This window comes from Podarcis vaucheri (assembly GCF_965113315.1).
Source record: "Podarcis vaucheri genome assembly, chromosome: 3".
NCBI classification, from domain to species: domain Eukaryota; kingdom Metazoa; phylum Chordata; class Lepidosauria; order Squamata; family Lacertidae; genus Podarcis; species Podarcis vaucheri.
This window is the reverse complement of record NC_138761.1, coordinates 29602251-29627761: the sequence shown is the minus strand read 5'-3', so window position 1 is coordinate 29627761 and position 25511 is coordinate 29602251. Positions and strand designations below refer to the sequence as shown.

General features: G+C 39.9%; 1 protein-coding gene and 1 long non-coding RNA gene across 18 annotated transcripts in view; one reads left to right on the top strand and one right to left on the bottom strand.

Annotated features, from left to right (window-relative positions):
- ESRRG (estrogen related receptor gamma) overlaps nucleotides 1-25511 on the top strand; it is a 481625-nt gene that overhangs the window by 257873 nt on the left and 198241 nt on the right. The window contains exon 1 of one of the 17 annotated variants that reach the window (XM_082217704.1): nucleotides 20344-20565. The exons of 14 other annotated variants lie outside the window; for them this stretch is intronic. In XM_082217704.1, the coding sequence (XP_082073830.1) occupies nucleotides 20510-20565 (56 nt within the window). In that variant the 5' untranslated portion in view covers nucleotides 20344-20509. Of the gene's footprint in view, nucleotides 1-20343; nucleotides 20566-25511 lie in introns of those variants that run through there. 2 more of the 17 variants (XM_082217712.1, XM_082217702.1) reach the window with 2 other exon arrangements.
- On the bottom strand, nucleotides 5012-20140 carry LOC309529724. The gene is made up of 3 exons (XR_014218379.1): nucleotides 19958-20140; nucleotides 11572-11647; nucleotides 5012-5250 (listed from the first exon to the last, which is right to left on the bottom strand). It is a non-coding gene; the product is annotated as an uncharacterized lncRNA (long non-coding RNA).

The window sequence follows — 25511 nt, the reverse complement described above, 5'->3', positions numbered from 1 at the left end:
GCATTTCTGATAATACCTTTCTTTAGACCAACAACCACATATTTGAATTATCCCCAAATTTGGCAGTGATAAGAAACAACCATCTGAATCTACCTGGAATCATGAAAAATTAAAATACAAGGAGAGAAGCAATAGAATAGATGCTCCAGTGTATCCCTTCATTGTATTTATTTATTTATTTATTTATTTATTTATTTATAAAAGTATTTATATATCACAGTCTCATAAACTATCAAGATGGTATACAGCATAAAGCACATTTAAGGACAAGATGAAGAGCCAGTGTGGTGTAGTGGTTAAGAGTGGTGGACTCATAATCTGGTGAACCGGATTCACTTCCCCGCTCCTCCACATGCAGCTGCTGTGTGACCTTGGGCTAGTCACACTTCTCTGAAGTCTCTCAGCCCCACTCACCTCACAGAGTGTTTGTTGCGGGGGAGGAAGGGAAAGGAGAATGTTAGCCGCTTTGAGACTCCTTCGAGTAGTGATAAAGCAGGATATCAAATCCAAACTCCTCCTCTCTGTTCTTCTTCTTCCTCCTCCTCTTCTTCTTCTTCATTATTATTAAAAGGACTGGCTCAATCAAGTTACAGATAGGTAGCCGTGTTGGTCTGCCATAGTCAAAATAAAAAAATTCCTTCCAGTAGCACCTTAAAGACCAACTAAGTTAGTTCTTGGTATGAGCTTTCGTGTGCATGCACACTTCTTCAGAAGTGTGTATCTGAAGAAGTGTGCATGCACACGAAAGCTCATACCAAGAACTAACTTAGTTGGCTCAATCAAGAAAGTTTTAAACACCTGCAAGGCCTGTTGGCATATAATGTCCTTTAAGAAACACCTGAAAGTCAAAAGCTAGGTTGCCTGATCAATCTCTGCTTAAAGAGTGTTCTACGGCATGGGACTGAAGTTACTGAGTCTCTGTTATTACTAACATCACTCCTAAAGGTGATCGGGAGTGAGCAAGCTGTAAGGGGATATTATGTGGTCCTTACAGTTTCTTGGACCCAAGTTGTTAGGGACTTGTGTAGCAACACAAGAACCTTGATCTTGAACCAGTAGCATAAAGGCAGCTAGTGCAGATGTTTCAGAAGAGGTGCAACACACTGTCAGCCATCTGCTCCCATCTGCGGTGGCATTCTGCCATACCTGTAGCTTCTGGACTTGGCTCAAGGGTGGCCTCACATCACCTAATCTACATGTTTCATAGTTTTCATAATTTGTTTTAGGCTTCTCTTGGTTTGTTATTTTGCCATGTGGCATGCCTTGTTTTTCTAGATGTGATGGTTCTGTGCCTTACACACAGTTCATGGGATGGTATAGAAAACAGAGTCCATTCAAAGCATATATGTGTACACTGCTTTATCAGTGCATTGTTTATGGCATGTCTTGCACAGCGATGCAGGCAATAACTAGGGTTTTTTTTAGAATTCCAATGACTACAATTTAAGAAATATATTTCCTACTTATGCAGACTGGACAGTCTATCCTGGAGAGTCAAAGTAGTATCAAATTGTGGTCACATTGACATTATACATTTAAAGCACTCTTTTAACAGTCATGGCTTACCCCCAAAGACTGCTGGGAACTGTAGTTTGTTAAGGGTTGCTAGGAGAGTGGTCACAAAGCCAAAACTACTAACACTCTTAAACTACAATTCCCAGGATTCTTTGGAGGACTTGTGACTGTTAAAGTGGTATGCGACAGTGGATGCAACAGAGTAACATTCAATTTGGCAGCTGATATCTCCCTCTACTCCACCAGATTACTTCTACCACTTTCTGGGGGAGACATATCAACAGACTGGTATGCTTTCTTAATGGTTCGTGAGTTTGGCATTTGGTGGCCTTCATAATTTGGACTTTCAGAGAGTTGACTGTATAACCAAGTTCCATTAAACTTTAGAAGGTATTTAGAAGTAGAAGCAGTGGGATTTAGAACATACATTCTAACTATCCTAAACAAATTAATGTACAGTGGTACCTCAGGTTACAGACACTTCAGGTTACAGATGCTTCAGGTTACAGACTCCACTAACCCAGAAATAGTACCTTGGGTTAAAAACTTTGCTTCATGATGAGAACAGAAATTGTGCTTCGACGGCATCGCGACAGCAGGAGGCCCCATTAGCTAAAGTGGTACCTCAGGTTAAGAACAGTTTCAGGTTAAGAATGGACCTCCAGAACAAATTAAGTTCTTAACCCGAGGTACCACTGTATATGACAAAGGCTTAAAATCAGTCTTCCTGAGACCCATCCATTTTATCCATTACACGTGTAAGATGTGAAACTAAACAGAGCTCTTTCATGAGGTGCTGGTTCTCTTAATTTTATGCACAATTCTCTCGAGACAAAATATTTTCTTTTAAGCAGAATTAGTCTCGTTGAAGTGAATGGAATTGAACGGGCTTAAGTCCAAGATTTTCATCTTAACAGGATTGTGGATTGGGCTGTGTGAAGGTCAAAAGCTGCTGCACTCTCACCGGCAAGCATTTGTCTAATAAAAATTGTCACCCACTTTGCTTCTCACGCTCTGGGACAAACATGGCAGTAAGCCCGCATATAACAATGTAAGTAAAGACAGAATCTGAGTCAATGATTCTTCCTTAATTGTCAATCCTCAGTATTGAAGTCCTAGTAGCCATTTCCACCTTTACATTAACTAATAAATCCCAAGTGCATTTTAAAAAGGTATATTTTGCCTCAGTGCTGAGAGCTCAATAACTTCAAGTGTTCTGAATTGATATGTATTAATATTCATTAAATAGGCTTGAAAATATACCTCCCCAGTACACACATTTCTGTATCTGATCAGTGGATGTCTAAAAAAAATAGAGGTAGTAAATCACGAGACTAAATAGCCAGGGAGAAGATGTGTGTACTGTTTTACCGTTTGCAAAATAGTTCAGCATGCAAAACTACTGAAAAAAATTAAAGCCTTCAGTGTGTTACACTGCTTAAAATGTTAGATATGTGGTGGAAATATTCTGGTAATACTTTTGATTGAAATACCATATTTACTCGAATCTAATGTTCACCTTTTTTGGCCAAATTACGTTGTGAAAATTAATGAGCGCATTAGAATCGATGGCACATTTACATTCGCCAGCAAATACTTTTTTTGTTTCAAGGTTCTGAAAATTGAGGTGTGCATTAGATTCAATGGCACATTAGACTCGAGTAAATATGATAAATAGGATGAATGAATAAGTTCAATAGATTTAAAATCTGGTGAGGTGTATGAGGTGAAGAATAAGTGAATTGATGCAGTTGCTGAAATTGCTTTTATTTGTAGATATAAGTCTCACAGTCAAGAAGGTAGGCGAGGCAGTTCAATCGAGGTCTTCTGGGAACCTTTCCCCAGACAACTAATATGCAGTAGAATTCAGGTGGTAGAAGGCTGTAGTAGTGATTGAATAGGCTGCACCACAATAGCTTGTGAAGGGGAAGGGTTGCCAGCATTCTGCTATGTCAGCGTTGTGTAAGCCTACAAACATTGCTACCTGCAAACATTCTTACTAGCCTGCTGAGAGCTGGCAGGAGAGGGACAAAGAGTTTGGTCCCCTTCCAGCAGCCCACCCTTTTCTGTGTTGGGTTTGGAGGAAGGGGCGTTCCTCCTTTGGCAGCCCACTACACAAAGGAGGCACATAGCACTAAATCCCTCCTCTGCCAGCCCACTCCCTCGTCTGCATTCAACTTTGTATACTCGCCTGCATGCAATTCATTGTCATGTGTGGGCTACCAGGCAACTGCAGAAATCAAGATTATCTTACCTCCTTTTGCTGCATGCTTAGATTAGTCAAAGTATCACAATTCCCTGCGTCTAGACTCTATTAACAGTAATGCAAATTCTGGATCAGGCCTGATTCTGTAAACAGATCAGTACTGCTCTGTGCCAATCTCCCATTTTTATATCCTTGGCCACTGACCAATGGATACAGAATGCCTACCTAGAACTATCCAAATGATTACTAGTCCAAGTGGATCTCTAATGAAACCTTTGTGATACTTTTTTTTAATGAGTCACATAATCCTAATCTTTGGATGGCATTATTGCAACTTGATCCATAGCTCTGCCACTTATACCGCCAAGGTAAAAGGTATTGGGGACAGTAAAAATGTCCCTTTGGTGTGCCAGCTCCCATCCTGTCAAAGTGAAGAGGCCCAGATCAGACCCATTGCTTTTACTTGATGCCAGCAGGGCCAGTTCAGGATCCAGTGGATCCTGTGCCAGCCCAGCCCCCATTTCAGGAGTCTCCACTGCCTACCGCTAGTGGGGAAGCAGCTCGTGATAGCTTCCTCCAACCTGCCATTTGGGTGGGCACACCAGGACCTCTCCTTGCTGGCAGAGCTGCCCTGCTGACAGAGCCAGACAGAGCAGGGTAGAGACACACCTCCTCTTCATCCAATTGCTCTCCCGCATGGTGAATTGAGGTGTTGGATTTTCTGTATTTTCAATTGACTTTGCAAACAAAAATACCAAATCCCCCCCCCCAAATAAGAGATAAATGGGAAAGTAGGGATGGGAACTTATTTGGTTGCATCTTAAAGTAATCCCCTTTTCTCAGTTACCCACTGTTAATATTCCCCCCCTCGTGCCAGCAATTCTGCATATTTATGGAAAGCTGAAGAGGAGGAAACCTTTGCTAGCCTGTCTTGACACCTGTATAGCATATACTGTCAACTATGATAAATGGAACAGAAATATAAACACTTGAACAGAAGCTGAAAGCTACAGAGAGAAACACAAAAGGATGAATAGTTGATATCAGAGAAAAAGCAAAACAAATGGGTCTTGGAGTAAACAAACTAGAATGACATATTGAAAACTGTGAAGTACTGAGGCTGCGGTGGCAAAGAGCCAGCAAAAGGAACAGATGGAATATGGTGCATAATTCATAACCAAATACTAATAAAATAAAATGGTGCATCACACATATTGTTGAAGATTATGATGGATGTCAACCAGTAATCTAACAATGCTATTTATAGGTTTCTCTCTTACTCATACCTATATTCAGATTTCTCATTTTTTATTATTCTTTAGTTTCCCTTTATACATATAAAAAAATAAAATTGAGAAATGAAAGGGGAATAGGGGCTTTCAGCTCCAGATAGCAGTGCTGAAAAACATATTGGCGTAGAAAGTAATTTTTTACCAGGAATGTGACCATATTGTAATAGAACTTGTAACTGTTGAAATCTCACCAAATAAGATAGTAAGTTCTGCTTTCTATATTCACTCATCCTCAGACTGTGGGGAAGAAGAAGAGTTACATGGTCCCTTGAGATGTTGTTTGAAAACAATGCTCTTACTTTATTTTCAAGGAACTCTTTCCACCTCAGTTAGTTTTCCAGGGAACCCCTGTACATTTCCCAGGGAACATTTGATTCAGAAGCGTGTCCTTGAGGACAAAGTTTATGCATAGCACTGGCTAGGTTTCCTGAGCCTCACCATAACTCCATGTAAATAGATGCTTTGGTCACAGCACTCCCCTGTGGTTCCATGTTGCTGGAGAAAATCAGCAATGGCAAACAAGCCATTCAGGGAAGCTTGTGGAGATTTATGGATTTTATCCTTGAGGAACTTCTGGCGAGTTTCTGAAGGACACCAGGAATCTTCAGAATGCACTGTGAAAACCACCATTCTAAGACACCAATGGAAAGAACTTTGGGAAATGTTGGTGATTACTTCCATAAATTTCACTGTCAATCAATCATTAGTCCTATTCAGAAATTCAGCTATACATCAGCCTAAACACATATAGGGGGGCTCGTTTTTTTGCAGGCTTCTCAGTTATGTGGTGTGCTTGCACATGTTCACTTGAATGTGCATAGCTGCCCCTTTACAGATACGTTGGTCTCAAAGCATGGTGTTTAGGGTGCGATTATATGTAGTGAACAATTTCTCAATAGGGCTCAGGTACCTTCTTAAATTGTGTTAGGAAAGAGTTCCTGCTTCCCCTTAGGAATCTTCCTTTGGACTGTGATCATCTCTGGACTAGAATGCACATTGGTCACCAGTGATCTGATTCATTACCATAGTCTTTTGGGTACTACCCACATCATTGGCCTGTGGGGAAGCTGGTGTGTTACATCTCATGTAAGTTTTCCCTCCTACATGATTTTAATATCTTACTGTAGACTTTTTATTATAGTTTGCCAAAGAGCTATGGGATCGAGTCATGGGAAACAGCAACTATGCTATTCTGGGAATGTATGATATTGACATCCTTATAAATAGGTTGCTTATAACCTTGGATCATGTCTACCAGATTCCCTTATGGTTCCAGTTCTTTCCATGGATATTCTTTGAAGCCCATGTTTCCCATGATACCTGCTTTACTGCGTACAAGTCAGAGAACTGGCATAAGGAGACAGAAAATAACAGCTAGCATGAAGCTTGGATGTTTCTGGATCAGAACTTTTCTTGCCTTTATAAGTCCTAGTCAGTGTTATAGCTGGTGTAAGTCTCATCATAACACAGAGCTGATCTGGAGATTTCAGCTAGTGCCTGACTGGTAATCTGGTATTGCTTTTAACTTATCAGTGGAAAGATGTTAATTTTAAAGGAATTAGTTTGAAATATTCTCACAGGCACAAGTCATCAGGACTGCCTTGTAAGTGTTATTTGATTTTTTTTTAACTACAGCAAATTGGCAGGTTTAAATTCTTTTTTTCTGCATGTAGATTGAATCTGATGGAGCCCTACTCTGATGGCGCTAAAACAAAGGGGTGGGGGGTGGGGAACCAGCAAATTTGTATAAACTGTATGCCCCCACCCCCGACATTCCTAGAGTACATAATTTAACCTGGGGTTAAGCTTTTAATAGTGGGGTCTTAATAATTCTTTCCTCTTCCTCCCCTCTTGAGGTTAGCTTCCTTTACAGAAAATCATGCTAGATATTTTGTTTTGTTTTAAATTAGTTCCCCCCCCCCTCCGGCCCATGACATGTGACAGTTTAAGGGTGGTTTTTTTGTTTTTGTTTTTGGTAGGGACAGGTGTTTATGTGACAGCATTCCCCACAGGATCTTGGGGGACTGCAGTGGAAAGTGTTGAACCGCTGAATGGTAAGGCTGTTCTTTTGTATGGCTTAGAAATCTCTGTTGTCCAGAATTGTACAGATAAGGCAAACCCATTTGCTTCATTGTCAGGCAGTTCAGCGGAATAGAAATGCAAATGTGACATAAGGGTGCTATGCTGGAGTGGGGGGAGAGTTGTGCTGCTACTTTCTCTTTAACAGGCTTCCTGGTTGTAAGAAAATTCCCATAGATGCCAGGATTTATTTATTTTTTAATTAGCCACAGGTTAAAGAAAAAGCTGTCTGAAAGGAAACGTATCTCTCTCACAAGATGCCTTGATTTTTATGTGGTGCTGTTTTTAACTCCCTCATCCAGTGCAACATAAACAGCTCAGTATAAATTGGGAGCATCTTTGCACCACACTGTTGGACAAATATATTTTTGGTAAAACTGATTTGGCCCTTTCATTGTTTGCCTTTCATTATATAGCAAGTGTCGGATACAGAATTGGTATGCATTCAAACTAGAGATAGGACTGTAGCCAGGTTTTTATTATATATATTGCACAGGTCAGGCCTATTAACCACAGAATAATAGCAAGTCAGTGATCTAAGGGGGAGCTCTTCAGCTGGGATGGACTAACCTAACTGAGGTCAGGAGCTAGACCCCTGCACTTCCAAGTGTAGCTGTAGCCTGATTTGCAAGTGTGTCTACTGGGAAAATAAACGAGCCGAGCCGTGTAAGCTAGGAAAAAAGGCAAGACGGTCTTTTCATCTTGAATCTCTGTTTTCGTAGTGGCTGAAGACAAAAAAATTATGATTTGCTTTAAGTACTTGACTTCATCTAGAAACTCTTAATTCAATCACTTGTTTCGAAGGAACATGATATACAAGGAACTAATTCAATATGACTTTGAGAATTTATTTAGATAGTTACTGAAAGAGAAATCATTCTTGTTTTACTGCCGAATGTATTACGGAGGACAGACTTAATGATTTCAAAAAACAAATATGAATGGTACAAAAGGAAATGGACAATCAAGTGTTACCAAAATATTTTGTTGTCCTTTTGTTAATGCCTTGTCTGATGGCATCATATTATATTTGCATTTTTAAAAAGCAGTCTGACCCTGAAGTCTGAAGTGTTATCACAGCTGATGTTCTGGTGAAATATTTCACACCATGGGTCTGGTACTGAATAAACTTTTATTTAGCCTTAAGTTTAACAGGGAGAGCATTAAAATTAGATGTGCAGGAGAAGCACTGGTGGTGGTTCTCACATCTAATGAGATTTGTGGGGTGGGGGCCCATGGGCAGGCTTTCTTTGTAGTGGTCCCTCACCTTTGGAATGACATACTCTCTGAGGTATCTCTCGCCATGACATTGATGTTGTTTCCGCAGCAGGCACATCTCTTTTCTCAGGATTTGGGGAAGGAGGTATAGCGGGCATTTCTGTTGCTGCAGCTACTTCTATTTGTAATCGTAATCTGTATTACTTACTTAATTTTATTGCCCTTAATTTTGGTTTAGATTGCACATATTTCTGACATGGGACTTGTGGGTAAAGGGTTTGTTAAAAAGCACCCTTTCTATTAAAGCAACGTTTTTACTTTTGTTGCCAGTGAATCACATGTTTTGAGGTGCTGAGTGTCACTGTAAGGAGAGTAGCTTCAGGAAGAGTCCAAGATTTCACCAGAAAGGTTTGTCACAGAGATTGCAGTGCTTCCCCCTTCAATTGATATTTCTTGAAAATTGAAGGGTATCATGAATTTTTCCTTGGTTGCTTACATAAAACTTAATGTGCATTAAGAACATAAGAGCCTGCTGGATCAGGCCAATGGCCTGTCTACTTCAGCATCCTGTTCTCAAGAATGGCCAACTAGAAGCCTGTGGGAATTCTGCAAGCGGGACGTGAGTACAACTCATTCCATCTCAGGTCACACACACTCATCCCCCCCCCCATATTGCTTCAGAATCTTTTCTCTGGAGATGCCATATTTGAAATGAATTGGTAAAGGTAAAGGGACCCCTGACCATTAGGTCCAGTCGCAGATGACTCTAGGGTTGCGGCGCTCATCTCACTTCATTGGCCAAGGGAGCCGGCGTACAGCTTCCAGGTCATGTGGCCAGCATGACTAAGCCACTTCTGGCAAACCAGAGCAGCACATGGAAACGCCGTTTACCTTCCCGCTGGAGCGGTACCTATTTTTCTACTTGCACTTTGACGTGCTTTCGAACTGCTAGGTTGGCAGGACCTGGGACCGAGCAACGGGAGCTCACCCCATCGCGGGGATTGGAACCGCCGACCTTCTGATCGGCAAGCCCAAGGCTCTGTGGTTTTAACCCACAGTGCCACCTGCGTCCCAGCGAAATGAATTGAGCTTTCTATTAAAGGCTCCAGTGATAATTTTCTGCCCAATTAAGTTGTACTGGAGATTATTTGTATACATTTCAAGTGGAAAAACACATATTTTCCTAACTTATATGATTATTTAATTCTGTATTTTGTATGTGTACTAAAGATCAACACCATCTCTATAGCCACTATGGCAGAAGACTAAAGACATACATTTAATAGTGGGTCTCCAGTTACGTACATGAAGAGTATTCAAGGTTGGGGCAGGGGAATTCAAACCCAATCTGATAGGTGAAAGGTGACAAAGCTTAGGAGGAGCCAGTTTCAATTAGTTACAGAGATATTAAGTCAAAGATAAGTACTGCAGGTGAGGAGAGTATTAAGAGAGAGGTTAAGACAAGACAATAGTATCTTTGACATGTAGCTACATCAGGTTACATTCAGACTAGCAAGGGATACAGAGTCTCTATTTGGGGATGCGGCATCAACTGTGTAGCAAGGGATCAACATTTTGGTATTAACAGTTGCATAATAATTTTCTAGTTTTACAAGATGATGTGCATCTTGATCATTCCTTGCTTTCAGGTGTTCATTGGGCTATTTTTATGTTACATTGAATTGTTTTTATTAGTAGCACAGAAATTTAGTAGCTTTTTGCATATTTTCTATTAGCTACGTAAAACTGTTTCCACTAGCAGCTCCCCTGTCAGAAGGAAAAAAGAAACAATTGTTTTCCAGAAGCCATTTCTTCATATTAAGAATGAGAAAAACTGGAGACTTTTTTCAAATTAGCAGGCGTATGACTTAGTCTGGTAAGAAAGGGAGTATTAGTATTTATATATTACAGAGTTAACTCTGTTGACCGGTGCTGAATAATTGTATAGGCCTAACTGACTGATCGGGACGCGGGTGGCACTGTGGGTTAAACCACAGAGCCTAGGACTTGCCGATCAGAAGGTCAGAGGTTCGAATTCCCACGACAGGGTGAGCTCCCATTGCTTAGTCCCTGCTCCTGCCAACCTAGCAGTTCGAAAGCACGTCAAAGTGCAAGTAGATAAATAGGTAACACTCCGGCGGGAAGATAAACGGCGTTTCCGTGCGCGGCTCTGGTTTGCCAGAAGCGGCTTAGTCATGCTGGCCACATGACCTGGAAGCTGTACACCGGCTCCCTCGGCCAATAAAGTGAGATGAGCGCCGCAACCCCACAGTTGGCCACGTCTGGACCTAATGGTCAGGGGTCCCTTTACCTTCAACTGACTGATCAATAGAAATGAACAATAATGGAAATGTCTAGCTGCAAAAAGATCACATTTAAGAGTACATTATATTGCCTGGGTTAGTGCAAATGTGCAAGCTACCAGGGAGGAGGTGGCTGCTTCACAACTGCCATTTCATTTTGCAGCTGCACTGCAGCTTGCTTACTATGTTGTCTGAACCTGGGCTTGTGGTTTAGCTCTCCCAGATGAACTATGAGCTACAAGTCTAGAAAAGAACCTTGGTTACAGCTGGATGGAAATCATGATCCTGAGTTTGGATGGCATGCTAAGTCAATGCATGGCTTAGCTCAGTGCTGCACAGCAGCACAACAGCTGTGATCTCTTGACAAGAGTCCACATGCTCTGCATTCTCACTAAGCCATAATCTATGCACTAAGCACAGCTATGTGGATTGTAACAATAGCGCCATTTGTGTTCAATACAGCTGAAAAATCCTGAGTTAAAATATATTATTTTCCTTTAAAAGTTCTTGTTATCATCAGGTGGTATAGTTCCTGTATAAATTGCATGGATAATGTTTTCTGCTTGAAATCTATATGGTCATAATTCTGTTGGGGGTAGGGATACAATTAGGTAGAAATCCTATAAATATTTACCTGGGTGTAATACTCACTGAAGTAAATAGAACTTGTATCTGAGTAGGCAGGTATGCTATTACACTCAAATCCTGCCATGGCTTAGGCTGCAATCCTAACCCATTTACAGGGAAGTAAGCCCCCCTGAATTAAATAAGACTTCTGAGTACGTATGCTTAGGATTGGACTATTAATTCCTACGTTCATGGCTTCATAAGGGTTAGGTGACTCGATTTAAAAAAATGTCAATCTTCATGCTCATGGCCAGTAATCTAAGTAGCAGATCAGGGGCTGATAGGATTAGTATAGGTTGACACAACCCAGAACAGTAAATGTAGCACTGACCTCAAATAGCTGGTACTTCTTCCTTTAGATGTTTTATTCATTAATTAGTTGCACTTAATCATCTTATAACAAAATTCTGTTGATAAATAAAATAATATTAAAACCACAAACCCATTAAAAGTATCAATCAGTAATCAGCACAACTGTAAAACTAAACCAATAATAAAAGCAAATAGCAAAACAGATTCCAGCATAAGCCTAAAACAGCAAGGAATCATGCTTTCTCCAACACTTCTGCTTTGATGCTCTTTTAAAAGAATTCGAAAAGTTTTGTCCAGTTTAGACAATAATGCTAAACAAACGTTTAGTGCTATGTGAGTGAGCCTGAACAAAGTGTTGGGCTAGCATGCTCCTCCCACATTGCGGGGAGGAAAAGTTCCGCCCTGTTTAGTTTCACTTTCACAGAATTCCAGTTTAGAGCTATGTTCTATCCAGGCATCCCAGTTTAAAACAAACTGGGTCCAATTTAATAAGTTTGCTTCATAATTCATGGTTTGAATTTGGCTTATTGCAAAACTGATCAGGGTTTGCTTTAAACTAGGATTGCTGGTTCAAAGCAAAGTTTCTTTAAAAGTGAATCAAAACTAGGCAAAAGTCTTCCTCCTGGCCATGCACTAGGAGGACAGGAGCACAGAGAAACCTGATAATTTGATAGGGCTCATTGAGGCTCTTTCACATACAGTGGTACCTCAGGTTAAGTACTTAATTTGTTCTGGAGGTCCATTCTTAACCTGAAACTGTTCTTAACCTGAAGCACCACTTAGCTAATGGGGCCTCCTGCTGCCGTCGCGCCGCCGGAGCACGATTTCTGTTCTTAACCTGAAGCACTATTTCTGGGTTAGCGGAGTCTGTAACCTGAAGCGTATGTAACCTGAGGTACCACTGTAGTTCTAAACCATAGTTTAGGGTTTTGTGCTACTATGTCCCCATATTAGACGTGATAGTCATTTCAAGGCAGTATACAGCGGTACCTTGGTTTATGAACTTAATCCATTCCGGAAATCCGTTCTTAAACCAAAACCGTTCTTAAACCGAGGTGCGCTTTCCCTAATGAGGCCTCCTGCCGCCGGTGCCCTTCCACCATTCAGATTCTATTCTTAGACCTAGGTAAAGTTCTCAAACGGGGATACTATTTCCAGTTTTGCGGAGTTTATAAACCGGACTGTTCTTAAACCGAGATACCACTGTATTTCTGAACTTTGGGAACATACAGTGCCCTGCTTGTTGGCTTCCTAGAGTGAGACCTCCGGCATTTGGATGGAATAATAATAATAAGAATAATGATGATGATGATAATTTGGCTGGCTACTGCTGTAGATTGGATGGATCCTTGGCCTGATTGAGCAAAGCTCTTTTCACATTCTTGCAACACCAAATTATTTGTAGGGGAAACCTTGCTCATTGCATACTCTTCATAAATAAAAAATGGTTCTAGGGCCAGAATCATCGGGCTGGTTTTGATATAAAGTCATCAGTTCAAGCAGTCTTGAGTATACGATGGAAAGATAGAGTACCTTTTTAAAATACTTTTTTATAATAAATACATAAAATAACCATAATAATCCTTGGCATGTGGTGGGTCTGGAGAATGAGCTCATGTTATCCATTACAATTCACTGCAATTCTGCAATGTTAATAATTCTGGTTTCCATTGTTATTCCTCCCCCTTCAGAGGTGGAAGGATAATAGATATTGGGCAAATTACACATACTTATGGTAGTTTTAGGCCAAGATATGGAAATGGGCCAAATAATACATGTCACTTGTATGTGTATCATTCACGTCACTAACGGTGGTAAGCACACATGATCCTGAGATCTACTCGCTGTAAAATATTAATGCAGTAGTCAGTGTCTGAGTTGCTGACCCTGCCACAACAATGGATCATTGGTGTTCCAGGTTGACAAAAAAATATCCCATTGAACTCCATCTAAACATAGATATAATAATGCCTAACTTGTATTATATCTTAACATGTTAGCTTGAAATGGAATTTTACAGAAAGCAAAATAAAGATCCTCATATTTAACATGTCATGGTGGGAGAATGAATATATATCATTTTGCCTTTACACAGTACAGGTGATTTTTCTTTTTGTCAATATTTATTGCATCTAAATATTAAAATGTGAATATCATGCCCTTCCTACTTTTAGGTGTTGCTCATTAACGAGTTGTTTTTGAAACATGTCTCTGATGCCAGTCAGACCATTTTTAAAGGATACTGAAGTAAGATTCTTTTCTCTAGCGAGTGGCCGATCATGCTAAGGCTGCACTATTCAGCAATTCAACACGCTCTGACTGCTTGTTAATCAGGAGACGTGAAAAGAACAAAAGAAGAAATAAGAGGTTACAAATGCTGTTTATCAGAGTTATATTTTACATTGGGATTTCAACTCATGAAATAGGATGATTGGATGACACAGGGCTTAATATTTGGAACCAGGAGTGGAAGGTGGGTGAAATTTGTTCCGGTTTGATCCCAGTGACTCTGGCTTATTGGGAAATGGGAATAGCACGTTTGTATGCAGTTAAAAACATGTTCCGTAAATCTTTTCAGTTGCCCATTCCCTGGGTGTCGCAATAGATTAAGTCACTATGTGATGATATGACACCGCCATCACTCGTCTTCCTGGGATATTGCTAGAGGCAACAACAAACCTGTGTCTTTGGCACATGTGAAGAAATTTAGCGCTTCAGGGGTTAAATTACACAGGCTCCCCCGTGGATCAGCTTATGCTTGGACAGTAATAATAGCAATAACATTAATAATATAAATGCCAGAGAAAAGTGAATAGAGGGGGAGAGAAAGGAGAGAAAGATGGGCAAAGGTATTCAGAGGGAAAACAAACCCTGGCAGGCTACAAATGATGGGCTTTGTATGGCAGGTGTAGCAGCTAGAAGTCAGATTTCATAAGGCCGCTGCAAAATGCACATATACTAACACACATTACTGTGGCTTTGGAGATGGTTAGTGTCTTTGAGTGTGTTTGTGTGCGTGCGTGTGTGTGCTGTCGCTTCAGGCCATGATATCCTAGGGCAGTGTAACAAGCAATTCGTGTCAGCTCACGGTAAAGATTATTGGTGTTTTCACTGGGGAAATATTTGCACTCCATCTTCTTTTCTATTTTTAGTGCCTGGAGCTTCCATTTAGGTAGGAAGCTGTGGAGAGAGGAGTTGAGGGAGGGAGATCTATCTGATCTTGTCCCACAATTGGTCAGAGTTACAATCCTAATCTTATTTCAGGATGGGTGTTGATGCCTGCTTGTTTTCCGAGAAACCTTTTTCGATTTGTGGACTGGTAGCTTTTAAATATTAGCTTAGGTATAGGGGAAGAAGTGAGCTATTGTTTTCTCTTCGAACGCAGTGTCTTTGAAGAATAAAAAGGTAACTCAAACAGAATAGTGTGGTGACTTATTTCTACAAGAAGCACCACACTCCTAATAAGGAGCAGCAATTTATTGTTGGGGAAGGAAAGCAATATGAATTTGTCCCCTTCAGAATTGTTGTTTATCATAATCATCTTTCTAGTGAAAAGCCTAATTTGCTCTTTCTATACGAATATTTTAAGTGTGATTATCATAATATCATAGCGGCTGAGATTGTCCAAAATGCAACACTGACCTTGAGCGTACTTCTCCATTTAGCATGTGGTGCTTTAACATTCAGGAAACAACATAGCTTCAACCTGCTTATTAATGTATAATCTGAAAACGTTAACTCTTGCTCTCTGATACATGCCACACAGATTCTTGAATTCTTTCAGCATTCCATGAAACAGCATGTGGTATTTTACCAGTGTAAATATGTATACGATTTTTCAAGATTTCTACTGGGAATACTTCATAACTAAAGTAAGGTTTCCCCATGGCACTGCACTAGTTTACGATTTAATTTTTACTGACATTCCACCAGTCATATTATTAGCTTCACAAAATGAAAGTGAAATAATCCTGTATTAATTAAACAGAGTGACTGAATTCCCTCAGTCATCTTCTCCTTGGCTGCTTGAGACAGTAACACTGTGTGGTTCTCTAAGGAAACGTGCTAGAAAAAGAGTTTGATGGACTACTGAGGGGAGATATAGGTAATGCATTTTTTAACTATACTGTATTTTTTCAATGTACTGCCTGCCCCCTGAGCATTTCAATAGAGATTTTAAGTTGGGGGGGGGGGAGTAACTATTAGTACCTATCTATGTACTAACATAAACAAACAGGGGCTAGCCCTGAAGAATTGTGGTTGTGGTCAGTCGGTTAGACTGCATATGTTATATTGATATATAATTATTATGACTTCTTACTGAAGAACTTTGTGCTCCACCCGCCTGAGTTTATATAAGGAAAAGGGATGCAGTGTGCACACGTCCACACACATGCACACATGTTTGTGCTTGCATTTGAAAGCATATTTTAATACAGCTTGTCTAAAATCCAGGCAGGGTGATCATTACTTCTGCTAAATATAAGTGAAAGTGCCTGACGGTTTTAAAGTAGTAATCTACTACCATTTGCTCAAGTGTATATAAGCATGCAAAGAAATCCAGAGAGTAAGCTTGTCACTTGCTGTGTGTCTATGTGTATGTATGTCTGTTTTTTGTTGTCTGTCTGTCTGTCTGTCTGTCTGTCTCTCTCTCTCTCTCACACACACACACACTCTGAGAGAGAGAGAGAGAGAGAGAGAGAGAGAGGGCAGGGATTATATTGTATCCAGGGATGTGCTATACTGTACTTCCTGAGGAAGAGTCGGAAAGACAAATTGCAAAACAGTTTTTAACACTTCAGTGCTAATTACTTTTAGCTGAAATCAGCAACATTTGCTTCGAATAAGTGAATGCAGGATTGGTGTTTGTAAAATGAAGAAACTATGGTGCAAAAACTTCCAAGACAGGAGTATAGCCCGCAAAGGGCCTGTTACACAGAACCATTATTTAAAATTTAGCATTTCCTGACATTTTTCTATCTAATTTGAAAAGCTAAATATATCTATTTTCAATCTATTCAGAAAGCTAGATATAGCAAACCTGTTACTCTGATTGGTTCAAGATCAATTTCAGACATCCAGGATGAACATTTAACCACCTTTAATTCAAATTTAATTGAAAGAATGATGAAATTTGTTGGTGTGGAAACAGTGTATATGGAAGTACAGTATGGGGGTATATAATGTCCTTATATAACTTAGGATTCAAAGCAATAATGGTAATATGCATGGCAGACACAGATTTCCTCCCCATATTTTTTCTCTCCAGTGTTCATTTTGAGTAAATATGTGCTTGGCACAATTAACTATGCTGCTTCTGCAAAGTGCCACTGAGTCTTTACTTCAGTAGCCTTGAGGTAGCTGTGGTTTAGGAGTCGGGCAATTTGGATGCAATGAGATGTCTGTAGCACTTAAGTGTGAAGGCGCTTAAAGATGTACAGTACTCTTCATGGGAATAATTATACACACAGAGGGGATGTGAAGATGTAGACAGTGCTCAGCAGTGCTCATTGACTGGTGCAGATACTCATGACAGCTTCTCTCACCCTCCTAGCCTTGATTCCATTACTATTGCTTTTGTGGATTCCTTGAGGTAAGATTTTTACACTAGAGCATTTGATTTAGCATGTGCATATATGTGTAAAGCAGAGAGAGAGAGAGAGAGAGAGAGGAGCACACTCCTGATTTTGATTTTCTGTGATTTAGACATTATGTAATAAGCATTTGCTGTGATTATATTTTCACGTGCAATTAGAAAGCATCTTTAATAAAACAAGCGTTTTTAGAGTGTGCTATAGTATCTGGTAAGTTGCCTAATTTATTTCTTCATTTTATTAGAATAACTGAACTGTAAACTGGTGTGCCCAAGTTCAAGAATGCAGTTGAAATTCCAGGCCCAGGTCTAGTTGAGGTGACATTTTGAATCCCAGGGGAGAAGGCCAACTGCCTTTCATGAATGCATAAATTATAATGCTACGGCTGTAGTCTTCTAAGCAGCAGCACCATCAGCAAAGACAGATGCTTGCAAGGTGTCTGGTGGAAAGATAGCAATAGTTAATTTGGTGATGCGGAGGGGAAGCGCAAGATGACATGGGCATGAAAAAGGATAGCGGAAACTATGTGGACATGAAAAGCTTAGCAGATGGAAAAGTACAGCACAAAAGAAAACAGTAGCCCAAATAAAATATGAAGTATTTTTTTATTCCCTAATCATGATTTAATGAACATGATGCCATATTCCAGCAAATAATTTTTGCTTATGAACAGAGCTTTGCAGACTAAGATCTATATGACGCTTGAACAAAGCTGCACATTCAACAAGACTTTCAAACTCTTGTGCCAGAACAGCGATTGAAATTTTATCTGAATTAAAAGAGTGGATAGCCATGTGCATAGGAATGTGTTTCGATATTGATTACATATAAATTATACAGAATCAAAAGAAATCTGCTACAAACAAGTCATTTATTCTACTAAAATATTTTAGGAAGGTGTGTTGCACTCAAATTGCACCTATTATTTTTTGCTTATTTAGTGAAATCTGTGAAGTGATTGGGTAGGATGCATCCCAGAGTATTTTTAATTCACTGCTCAGATCCAAAATTTACATCTTAATTAGAGTCTACATTTAGCAACATAGGCAGCATAATGTTACTGTTAATTATGTTTTTACTATCTGCTTTTCTGTAGTGGTGAGACCTCCAATTATGCTGTGTGGATTCTTGATTCCTAAGTGTGTGTGTGTGTGTGTGTGTGTGTGTCCCCATATGTATCGGAAAGCAGATTTTCAACTCTACATGGGATAAATATATTATATACTGTTAAGTTGCTCAGCAAAACAAAGAGATGCAAATATTTCCATTGCACTTACATATATGTCTTCTTCTGTCATCTTACTTTGGCAAAAGCCGTCAAATAGATTTGGAGACAGCTGTTGTACTCTCATTTGTGAAAGGCATTAATGCATTCTGAGGGTGTGCACTGATTTGTTTTGATCTAAAAGATTATGCCATTTGCATCACAGAGTGCTTCAGTCAAAAAAAAGGGTCAAGCAATACAGCTGAATTTGTATTTTAAAAAGTATTTTCTATTATTGTAACAATTGTTTCATCACGATATATTGGAATTATTTTATTAAGCAGGTAGATGGAATCAATTCTTGCTCTGAAAACAGATAATTAATATGACATTTATGCCACATAAATTGACGAAGACTATTAGGACAAACTTGTGCTCTCGTTTAATTTTGGCGGTATTTTGATTAACAGTATCTGGAATTTTGTGTCCATTTATTTGCATTAAATGGGTTTGTCTGGTCAGCAGCTTTGATGTGCTATAGCTAAGGGTAGTGAATTGGGGGTTGGATAATTTTGTCAGTACACATGCGAATAATGCAATACATTTGCTTCCACATTGAAAATATTCTTGAAGTTTTTGTGCAAGTTTGTACATAGGTAGCTGAGGCACAAATAGTTATCAGACCATTACATTTTAGCTGGCACAGCTGGATATAGTGCATGTTTTTTTCCAGAACTGAATCTGCTGACTTCAATGAGACATATGACCAAGTTACTGCATATAGGCATGGAGCCTTAGCTCTGCTGAAGAGCCTAATCTGCATTATTTGAAAGTAAGTTTCCTTGAAATCAATAAGACTTAAATTCAAGTAAAGACAGTTAATACTTATAAAAGATATTGATCAATAAAATACCTCTTATTATTTCACGGAGATGGCAAAACTTATACAGTATTCTCCACAACTGCATGGTCTAGTTTCTGTGCAAGTTATGCATTCAATTCTCTTCAGTTGAACCTTGTCACTTTTTCACAGTGGTGAAAATACAAACACTGCTAATCTTACTTGTTTACAAAAGTCAACAATGCAGAATGCTAGCATATAGACCCCTTAACTCAGAGTTTAGAAATGTAGAATAGAATTTAGGTGAATCATATGAAGGGGGAGAAATTAACAGTTCAATTCCATCCATGTTTATTCATAAGTAAACATGCTTAGGATTTCAGATGACATACAAATCCCTCAACATGTTTACTCGGCAGTAAACCCCAGCGAGTCAACTGAAACTCATTTCAGAGTATGCATTCATGTAGCCAATCCATGTTTACTCAGAAGTCAGTCCCACGAAGTTACCTGGGAGCTTTCTTCCTGCAAAGGAAGCGCGCTGTGAGGCTGCAATCCTATACACGCTGACGTGGAGCTAGGGAAGCAAACAAACCCTGTGCAGCTCCGGAGCGGCTGCCTTCCGAGTAAGCATGCATAGGATGGGGCAGCGAGAAGCGCTGCTAATCGGTCACGACGCGAGATCGCAAAACAAAACAGAAAACACGGACACCCAACAATGCAATGGGAAAAAAAGAAAAGAGAACAGCAGCGCGAAACTTAATACCTTCTGATGAAATCTTCCCCAAAGGAACTGAGGCTTGCAACTCCTTCCTGCCAAACTGTCTTTTAAGAAGCAGAAAGCGTTTGGTCACCCTAAGGAGTTAAAGCTAGAGTTAAGACACAGCCGCGCTTTGGAAGCCCTTTTGAAAACGTTGCATCGTTTATATCTGCGCGTTCTCACTTGTCGGTTATTATTATTTCTTCTCCCTCTGCCTCCCCCCGCCCGCCCTTTCCCCGGTCCCTCCGCCCGTCTCTACCTGCCGAGCTCCGCTCAATCTGTGCAGCCTCTGCTCTCGCCGGCGCTGATTGGCTGACGCCCTACCAATCCGCTCTCTGTCTGGGCCAGTGGGACTGCATATGTAAAGCTCTACTTCATATTTATAAGCTCCAATCGGGGCTTTAAGTCCTTGATTAGGAGAGTGTGAGAGCTTTTGGTCCCAACTGGCTGTGCCTATAGGCTTGTCACCAGGAGAACATTTGTGTTAATTGCACTGTGCTGTGTCAAGGAAACTTTGATTTATAGCTGGGGTGCACAAATAATGGTTGCCGAGCGCACATGGATTCGGTAGAACTTTGCCTTCCTGAATCTTTTTCCTTGCACTACGAAGAAGAGTAGGTACCTTTCTTCTTATTTCCCCCTTCCTTTCCTCTTTTTTATGTTATTAAAAAATAATAATAATAACCCTCTTCCCACTTTTATTCTCCCCCACAACCCGGGGCGTGGGGAGAGAATAATAATAGCAATAGTATTAGAGCGCTGAATGCTAGCGTTGTTTCAGGTAATGCTTTCCGGGTTCTATGTGCATGATTGGGGCTGCTTGTGTCTTGCGTCTTTTGTGCCCGGCTTTATCTGCTAATTCAGTAAGTGGGAGAATTGTTCTCTCTCTCTCCAACGTTACCTTTTGAGTCGCAACGCAAGCGGTGCGACTGTCACAGAAGGGGGGGGTGAGGGAAGCACTCCCCCCTCCCAAAACAGCTGTGTGAGTGACAGTCACTTCTTATTCAGGTACTAAGAATAGGCACTTGGCACAAATGCAGAGTGAATTGTCTAAATAGACATTTCAGAAAGACACATTTATTCCCCCCCCACTTTCCCCCCTCCCCAACAGAGTTTAAGAAGGACGTATTCTGAGAACAGGATTTAAATATTTAGGACCTTTTCAGTTAGATATTTTGATCTTTCTGGTGTTTATAGCTATGCATAGTTAGGAGGGGGAACCAGCCCAACTGTTTAATCCCACTTTAAGGATAGTGCTCTGTAATTAAGTAGAACGTAACGTTCCAGTCATTTAGTGACAAATCGGTCTATTAGAGAGCAAGGGAAGGGTGTGTGCATGTGGCACTTCCTGAGCCAGTATTTTGTTTCAATTGGAATATAGGGGTTGAATGTTTTTATAAAAAAAATATTAATCAGTTCCGCAATTGGTACTATTAATTTATTTATCACACACAATAAAGTACTGTAGATGCTTTGTGTATTCAGTACATTTAACATGCCTCTTAAAGGCACATAGTTTAATGCATGTTTTCTCAGCTCTTATCGGAGAGCAGAGCAAAGAGTGGGGAGATTCCAAATGCAAATTTGACAGCCTAGAACTTGGAGAGCTTGTAAACTTAATTCCGGGCTAAATAACTACGCACTGTGGAAGCTGTCAGTTGACTCAGCCCTGGACAGAATGCATAGTGTGGCTGTACTAGGAAGTGACAGTGTGTTGTGGGTACATGCCCACTAGCTGTCCATAGTGTCTGCATATTATTTTGGTGAGTTGCAATTAAGTCAGAGTTGTGTGGGTTTCTTAAAGTGCTTTGGACGTTCAGAAATAATATAGACAATAAAAGAGCTTGCCAATTGGAAACTGGTATAGTGTATGTGCGGGTGGTAAGAGGCAGGATTCCTCATTCACCTGCAGAAGAAGGTAAATAAACAGTAGTAGCATGCTCACTGAGATACGGTTTATAGATCAGTACTCAGTAAGTTGATGTACAGTGTGGTCTAAAATGTCTTAATCTGTGCATAAGTGCAGTTGTCACTGTTCCAAGTTGAGATAGGTGGTTTTCTTTGGTGGGGGAAGTAGGAGGAGGATAGATTCTAAAGTTAGGACGATGTTCTTTTTTTAAGGAGCTTTCTTGAATTTACCTTCTTAGAGCTAATTTGAATGATTAGTTTTGATAAGCCGCTTAAAGTAGATGCATTTAAATGAAATCGGGGCACGTGTCTTTTTGGCTCTGGTGGAAGATTCAAACTATTCTCTCTCCCCACCACAATTAGCACTCTTCTCTCCCCCCCCCCCCGCCTCTGTTAAAAGTCTTCCAGATGCAAGGCTAGGTGGATCTGTGGTTTTGTGGGCAGGCAGAACTCTAATGCACTGCAACACATCTGTCTGTATGTCTCAATTAATAAACCACACCGCCTTACTTGCTATTAATATTGCCAGTAATTGTATTTTTGTTTTGTGGCATATAATGCACACCAAACTACAAAGGCAGCTCAGAGATTAAATAAAAGTAGTGGACTACTTCTAGAGCTTGCACTTTATTGAGTGTGTGTTGTGGTGGTGGGGAGGGAAGCCAGGCTAAAAACTGACAGAGCATTTGGGGAGCACATAGACATCTGCCTCACTGACATTAGGTATGCTTTGATATCTGGCTAGCGCATGTTAAAGAATGCAAAAACTTAAAGCCAGCTGCAAACCTTGCTATTGCTTTTTCAGCAAAACCAGTAATACTAATAATTTCAAATAGCAGTTAATAATGGAACAGATGCAACAAATATAGTTGCTGATTTACGCGTGTGTTTGTCACTTTAATTGTTCTAAATGAAACGGTGTGCTCATAATGCAAAATCTCAAACCTCTGATTAAAATGTAACATTGACTAAAGGATTAAAGAGCGGACTTAATTTTACTGACTGTTTTAACAGTTGTCACAGCTGTTGGAAGAAGGAAAGGCAATTGAAACACTCCAAAAAAGGGGAGGGGGAGGAACTAGCTTAGTAAATTTAAACATGATCTCTGAATGCCAGGCATAGAGAGGCAAATAGATTTGTGACCAGATATCTTCTCTGAGCTCTGTACGTTTACCTCTGTAGCTCTGTCCGTTTCATGAATTTGAACCCTCGACCTCTTCCACACTTCTCCCATTAAAATACAACAGGACTGAAATGAGGCACAGCTAAAGTGAATGTCACAGTGTACATTATTTTAGAAACCAACTTGTTTTGTAGTAAATGTGATATGCCAAGAACTGAAACTTAGGATGGATGGCTAAAATTTTAATAGTGAACACTGATGTCGGAATTGGGAGACCAAAGATACTTGAGGGCTTTGAAAGATTGTTTACAGATTTCACTGTCAAAAACAGCATAAATTTGAGAGCTACTTTGCTGGAGTCCTCATTTTCTTCTTTGTCAATATCACTTATTTAAATGTGTGTTACTTCCTCCCTCCTTTTATTGCATAGGTCTTATTTCCAGTAAAATTTGATCTGGAAAATCTATGCAATATTTGCTGTGGGGGAGGGGTAGCTGATAATTAATAAGAAGAAAGTTAATGCTCCTTATTATGACTGCAAGGGTAGACTTCTTGAGGTGAGGGCTGCCTATATCATGGATGTGATAAATGTCCTATATAAATAAGAACACATCATCTGCGGGTAAGAACACTATATGTGTATTAATATAATAGGGCGGTATGTATGGGGAAGAAACCTAAAGAACACTGTCCCCTAAATTCAAATACAACAAGGTGTAAGCATGCCTACTGATTAAATGAGAATGAGTGTATGGCTTTTCCTATTCGGTTCTTACACGTCTACCCAAATGGGCCTTGTCATACACTCCCTTACTATATTTTCCAAGTTTGGATTTCTGTTGTTCATATGCCTTTTCTGCAAGTTTTTACAGCTGTCATAGAGTGCAAAGAGCTGGTGCTGAAATGGCTGTCTGACAGCTTTTTATTTGCTGGGCCTGACCCCCCCTTTTTTTTTAGTAGTGGTTGCTCCTTTTAATGTGTTTATGGTTCTACTCTTTTATTTACTGAGCCTGGTGTGTTGCAGCAGTAATTAACCTGTGTTATTAGCAAAGCCCTTGTGAATATCCATTAATTCTCTTGAATGGATGATCATTCCCCCCCCACTGTTATTCTCCCCCCCCCCCACTTTCTCCCCAAAGGTTTGCTGTCCCATTTTAAAGCAATTCTTACCTTAAGACTTTTTTTGTAGATATACTTTGGAAATAATTTATATTACGGGGCATAACTAATACTCTTGATTAGTTGTCTTAAATACACTTAAGAAGTGTGAAGAGGGATGGATCTCATCACATTATTCTTTTCTTCTCCTGATAACAACAGAAACAAACCTATGTTGTTGTTTTTTGGCGAAGGATGATGGTTCAGGAGATGACTTCTGTGGGTTTTATCTGATTTGAAGTTACCTTGGGTATCACTTTGGGAATTTAAAGAAAGGAAAAACATATTAAGCCTGCAGAGGGGGGGGGGGAATACTTCCGCTTGGACTGCTGAGGAAAGATAAGGACCGCCTCATTAGCCAAGCCCTACTTTTGCAATTAATTTCAGAATGCATGGCACTATACATCAAACACAGAAGGTAACTTGTATGTGATTATTTTTAGACAATTCCTGAAACCCCTTCCCATTTTAAGGCAGAGGCTAGTATTTTATGCAATCTTAGGTTAATAACATGATGCTATATTCTATTTTCTTTCTTTTTTATTAGCAGTGTGGTTAAATAGTCTGGCAAACTTCCTGGTATTGAACATTTCTGATGCACAGTGACCTTTGGCTTTGGTATCGCTGCAAAAGTGTATAGAAATGAACACCAATATTTATTGACACTCTTCAAAGCAATGGCCCTTTATGAATATTCTTGTTATCCTATTATCAGTCAGTAAAAATGCTGAATGTAAGAAATATGGGATAAATATGGGGTAAATAAGAAATATGGGAGAGCATCTCTCTAGAAGTTTAAAGCAACTCTTTATATTACGTATGCCTTGGTCTCTGCTTCATAACACATTCATTGGGGACAGAAACAATAAACATTGATATCTACCTAGTGCCTCTCTAGCCCTAGCAAACTCTCAGGAGGAAATCTGTGATTATGCTGGGCTGGTTTGGTTTTTATCTCTTTTACATCCAGTGGCCTTGTATTAAATTGTCATTGTCCTAAAGCACATGAGAGAGAAATGAATTGCACTTCTCGACATGCTCTGACAGTGAAATATTTAGCTTCTCTGTCTCCAATCATACTCATGTGTATATGTTTGATAGTGCTGGAATGACAACCAGCAGTCTCCTGCAGTCTGAGATCCGCATTTTACATATTCTCCACATTTTTGGGGAGGATTCACTCTCTCATTTTCTTTCTTTCTTTCTTTCTTTCTTTCTTTCTTTCTTTCTTTCTTTCTTTCCATATCCAGTTACACTTGGCTAAGGCATATCAGTGTTTATTTACACTGATATAAAAAAAATCATGTTTTTATCACAGCTGATAATGGCTGAATAGGCACATAGGCGCCACCTTTAAATGTCTACATCTTA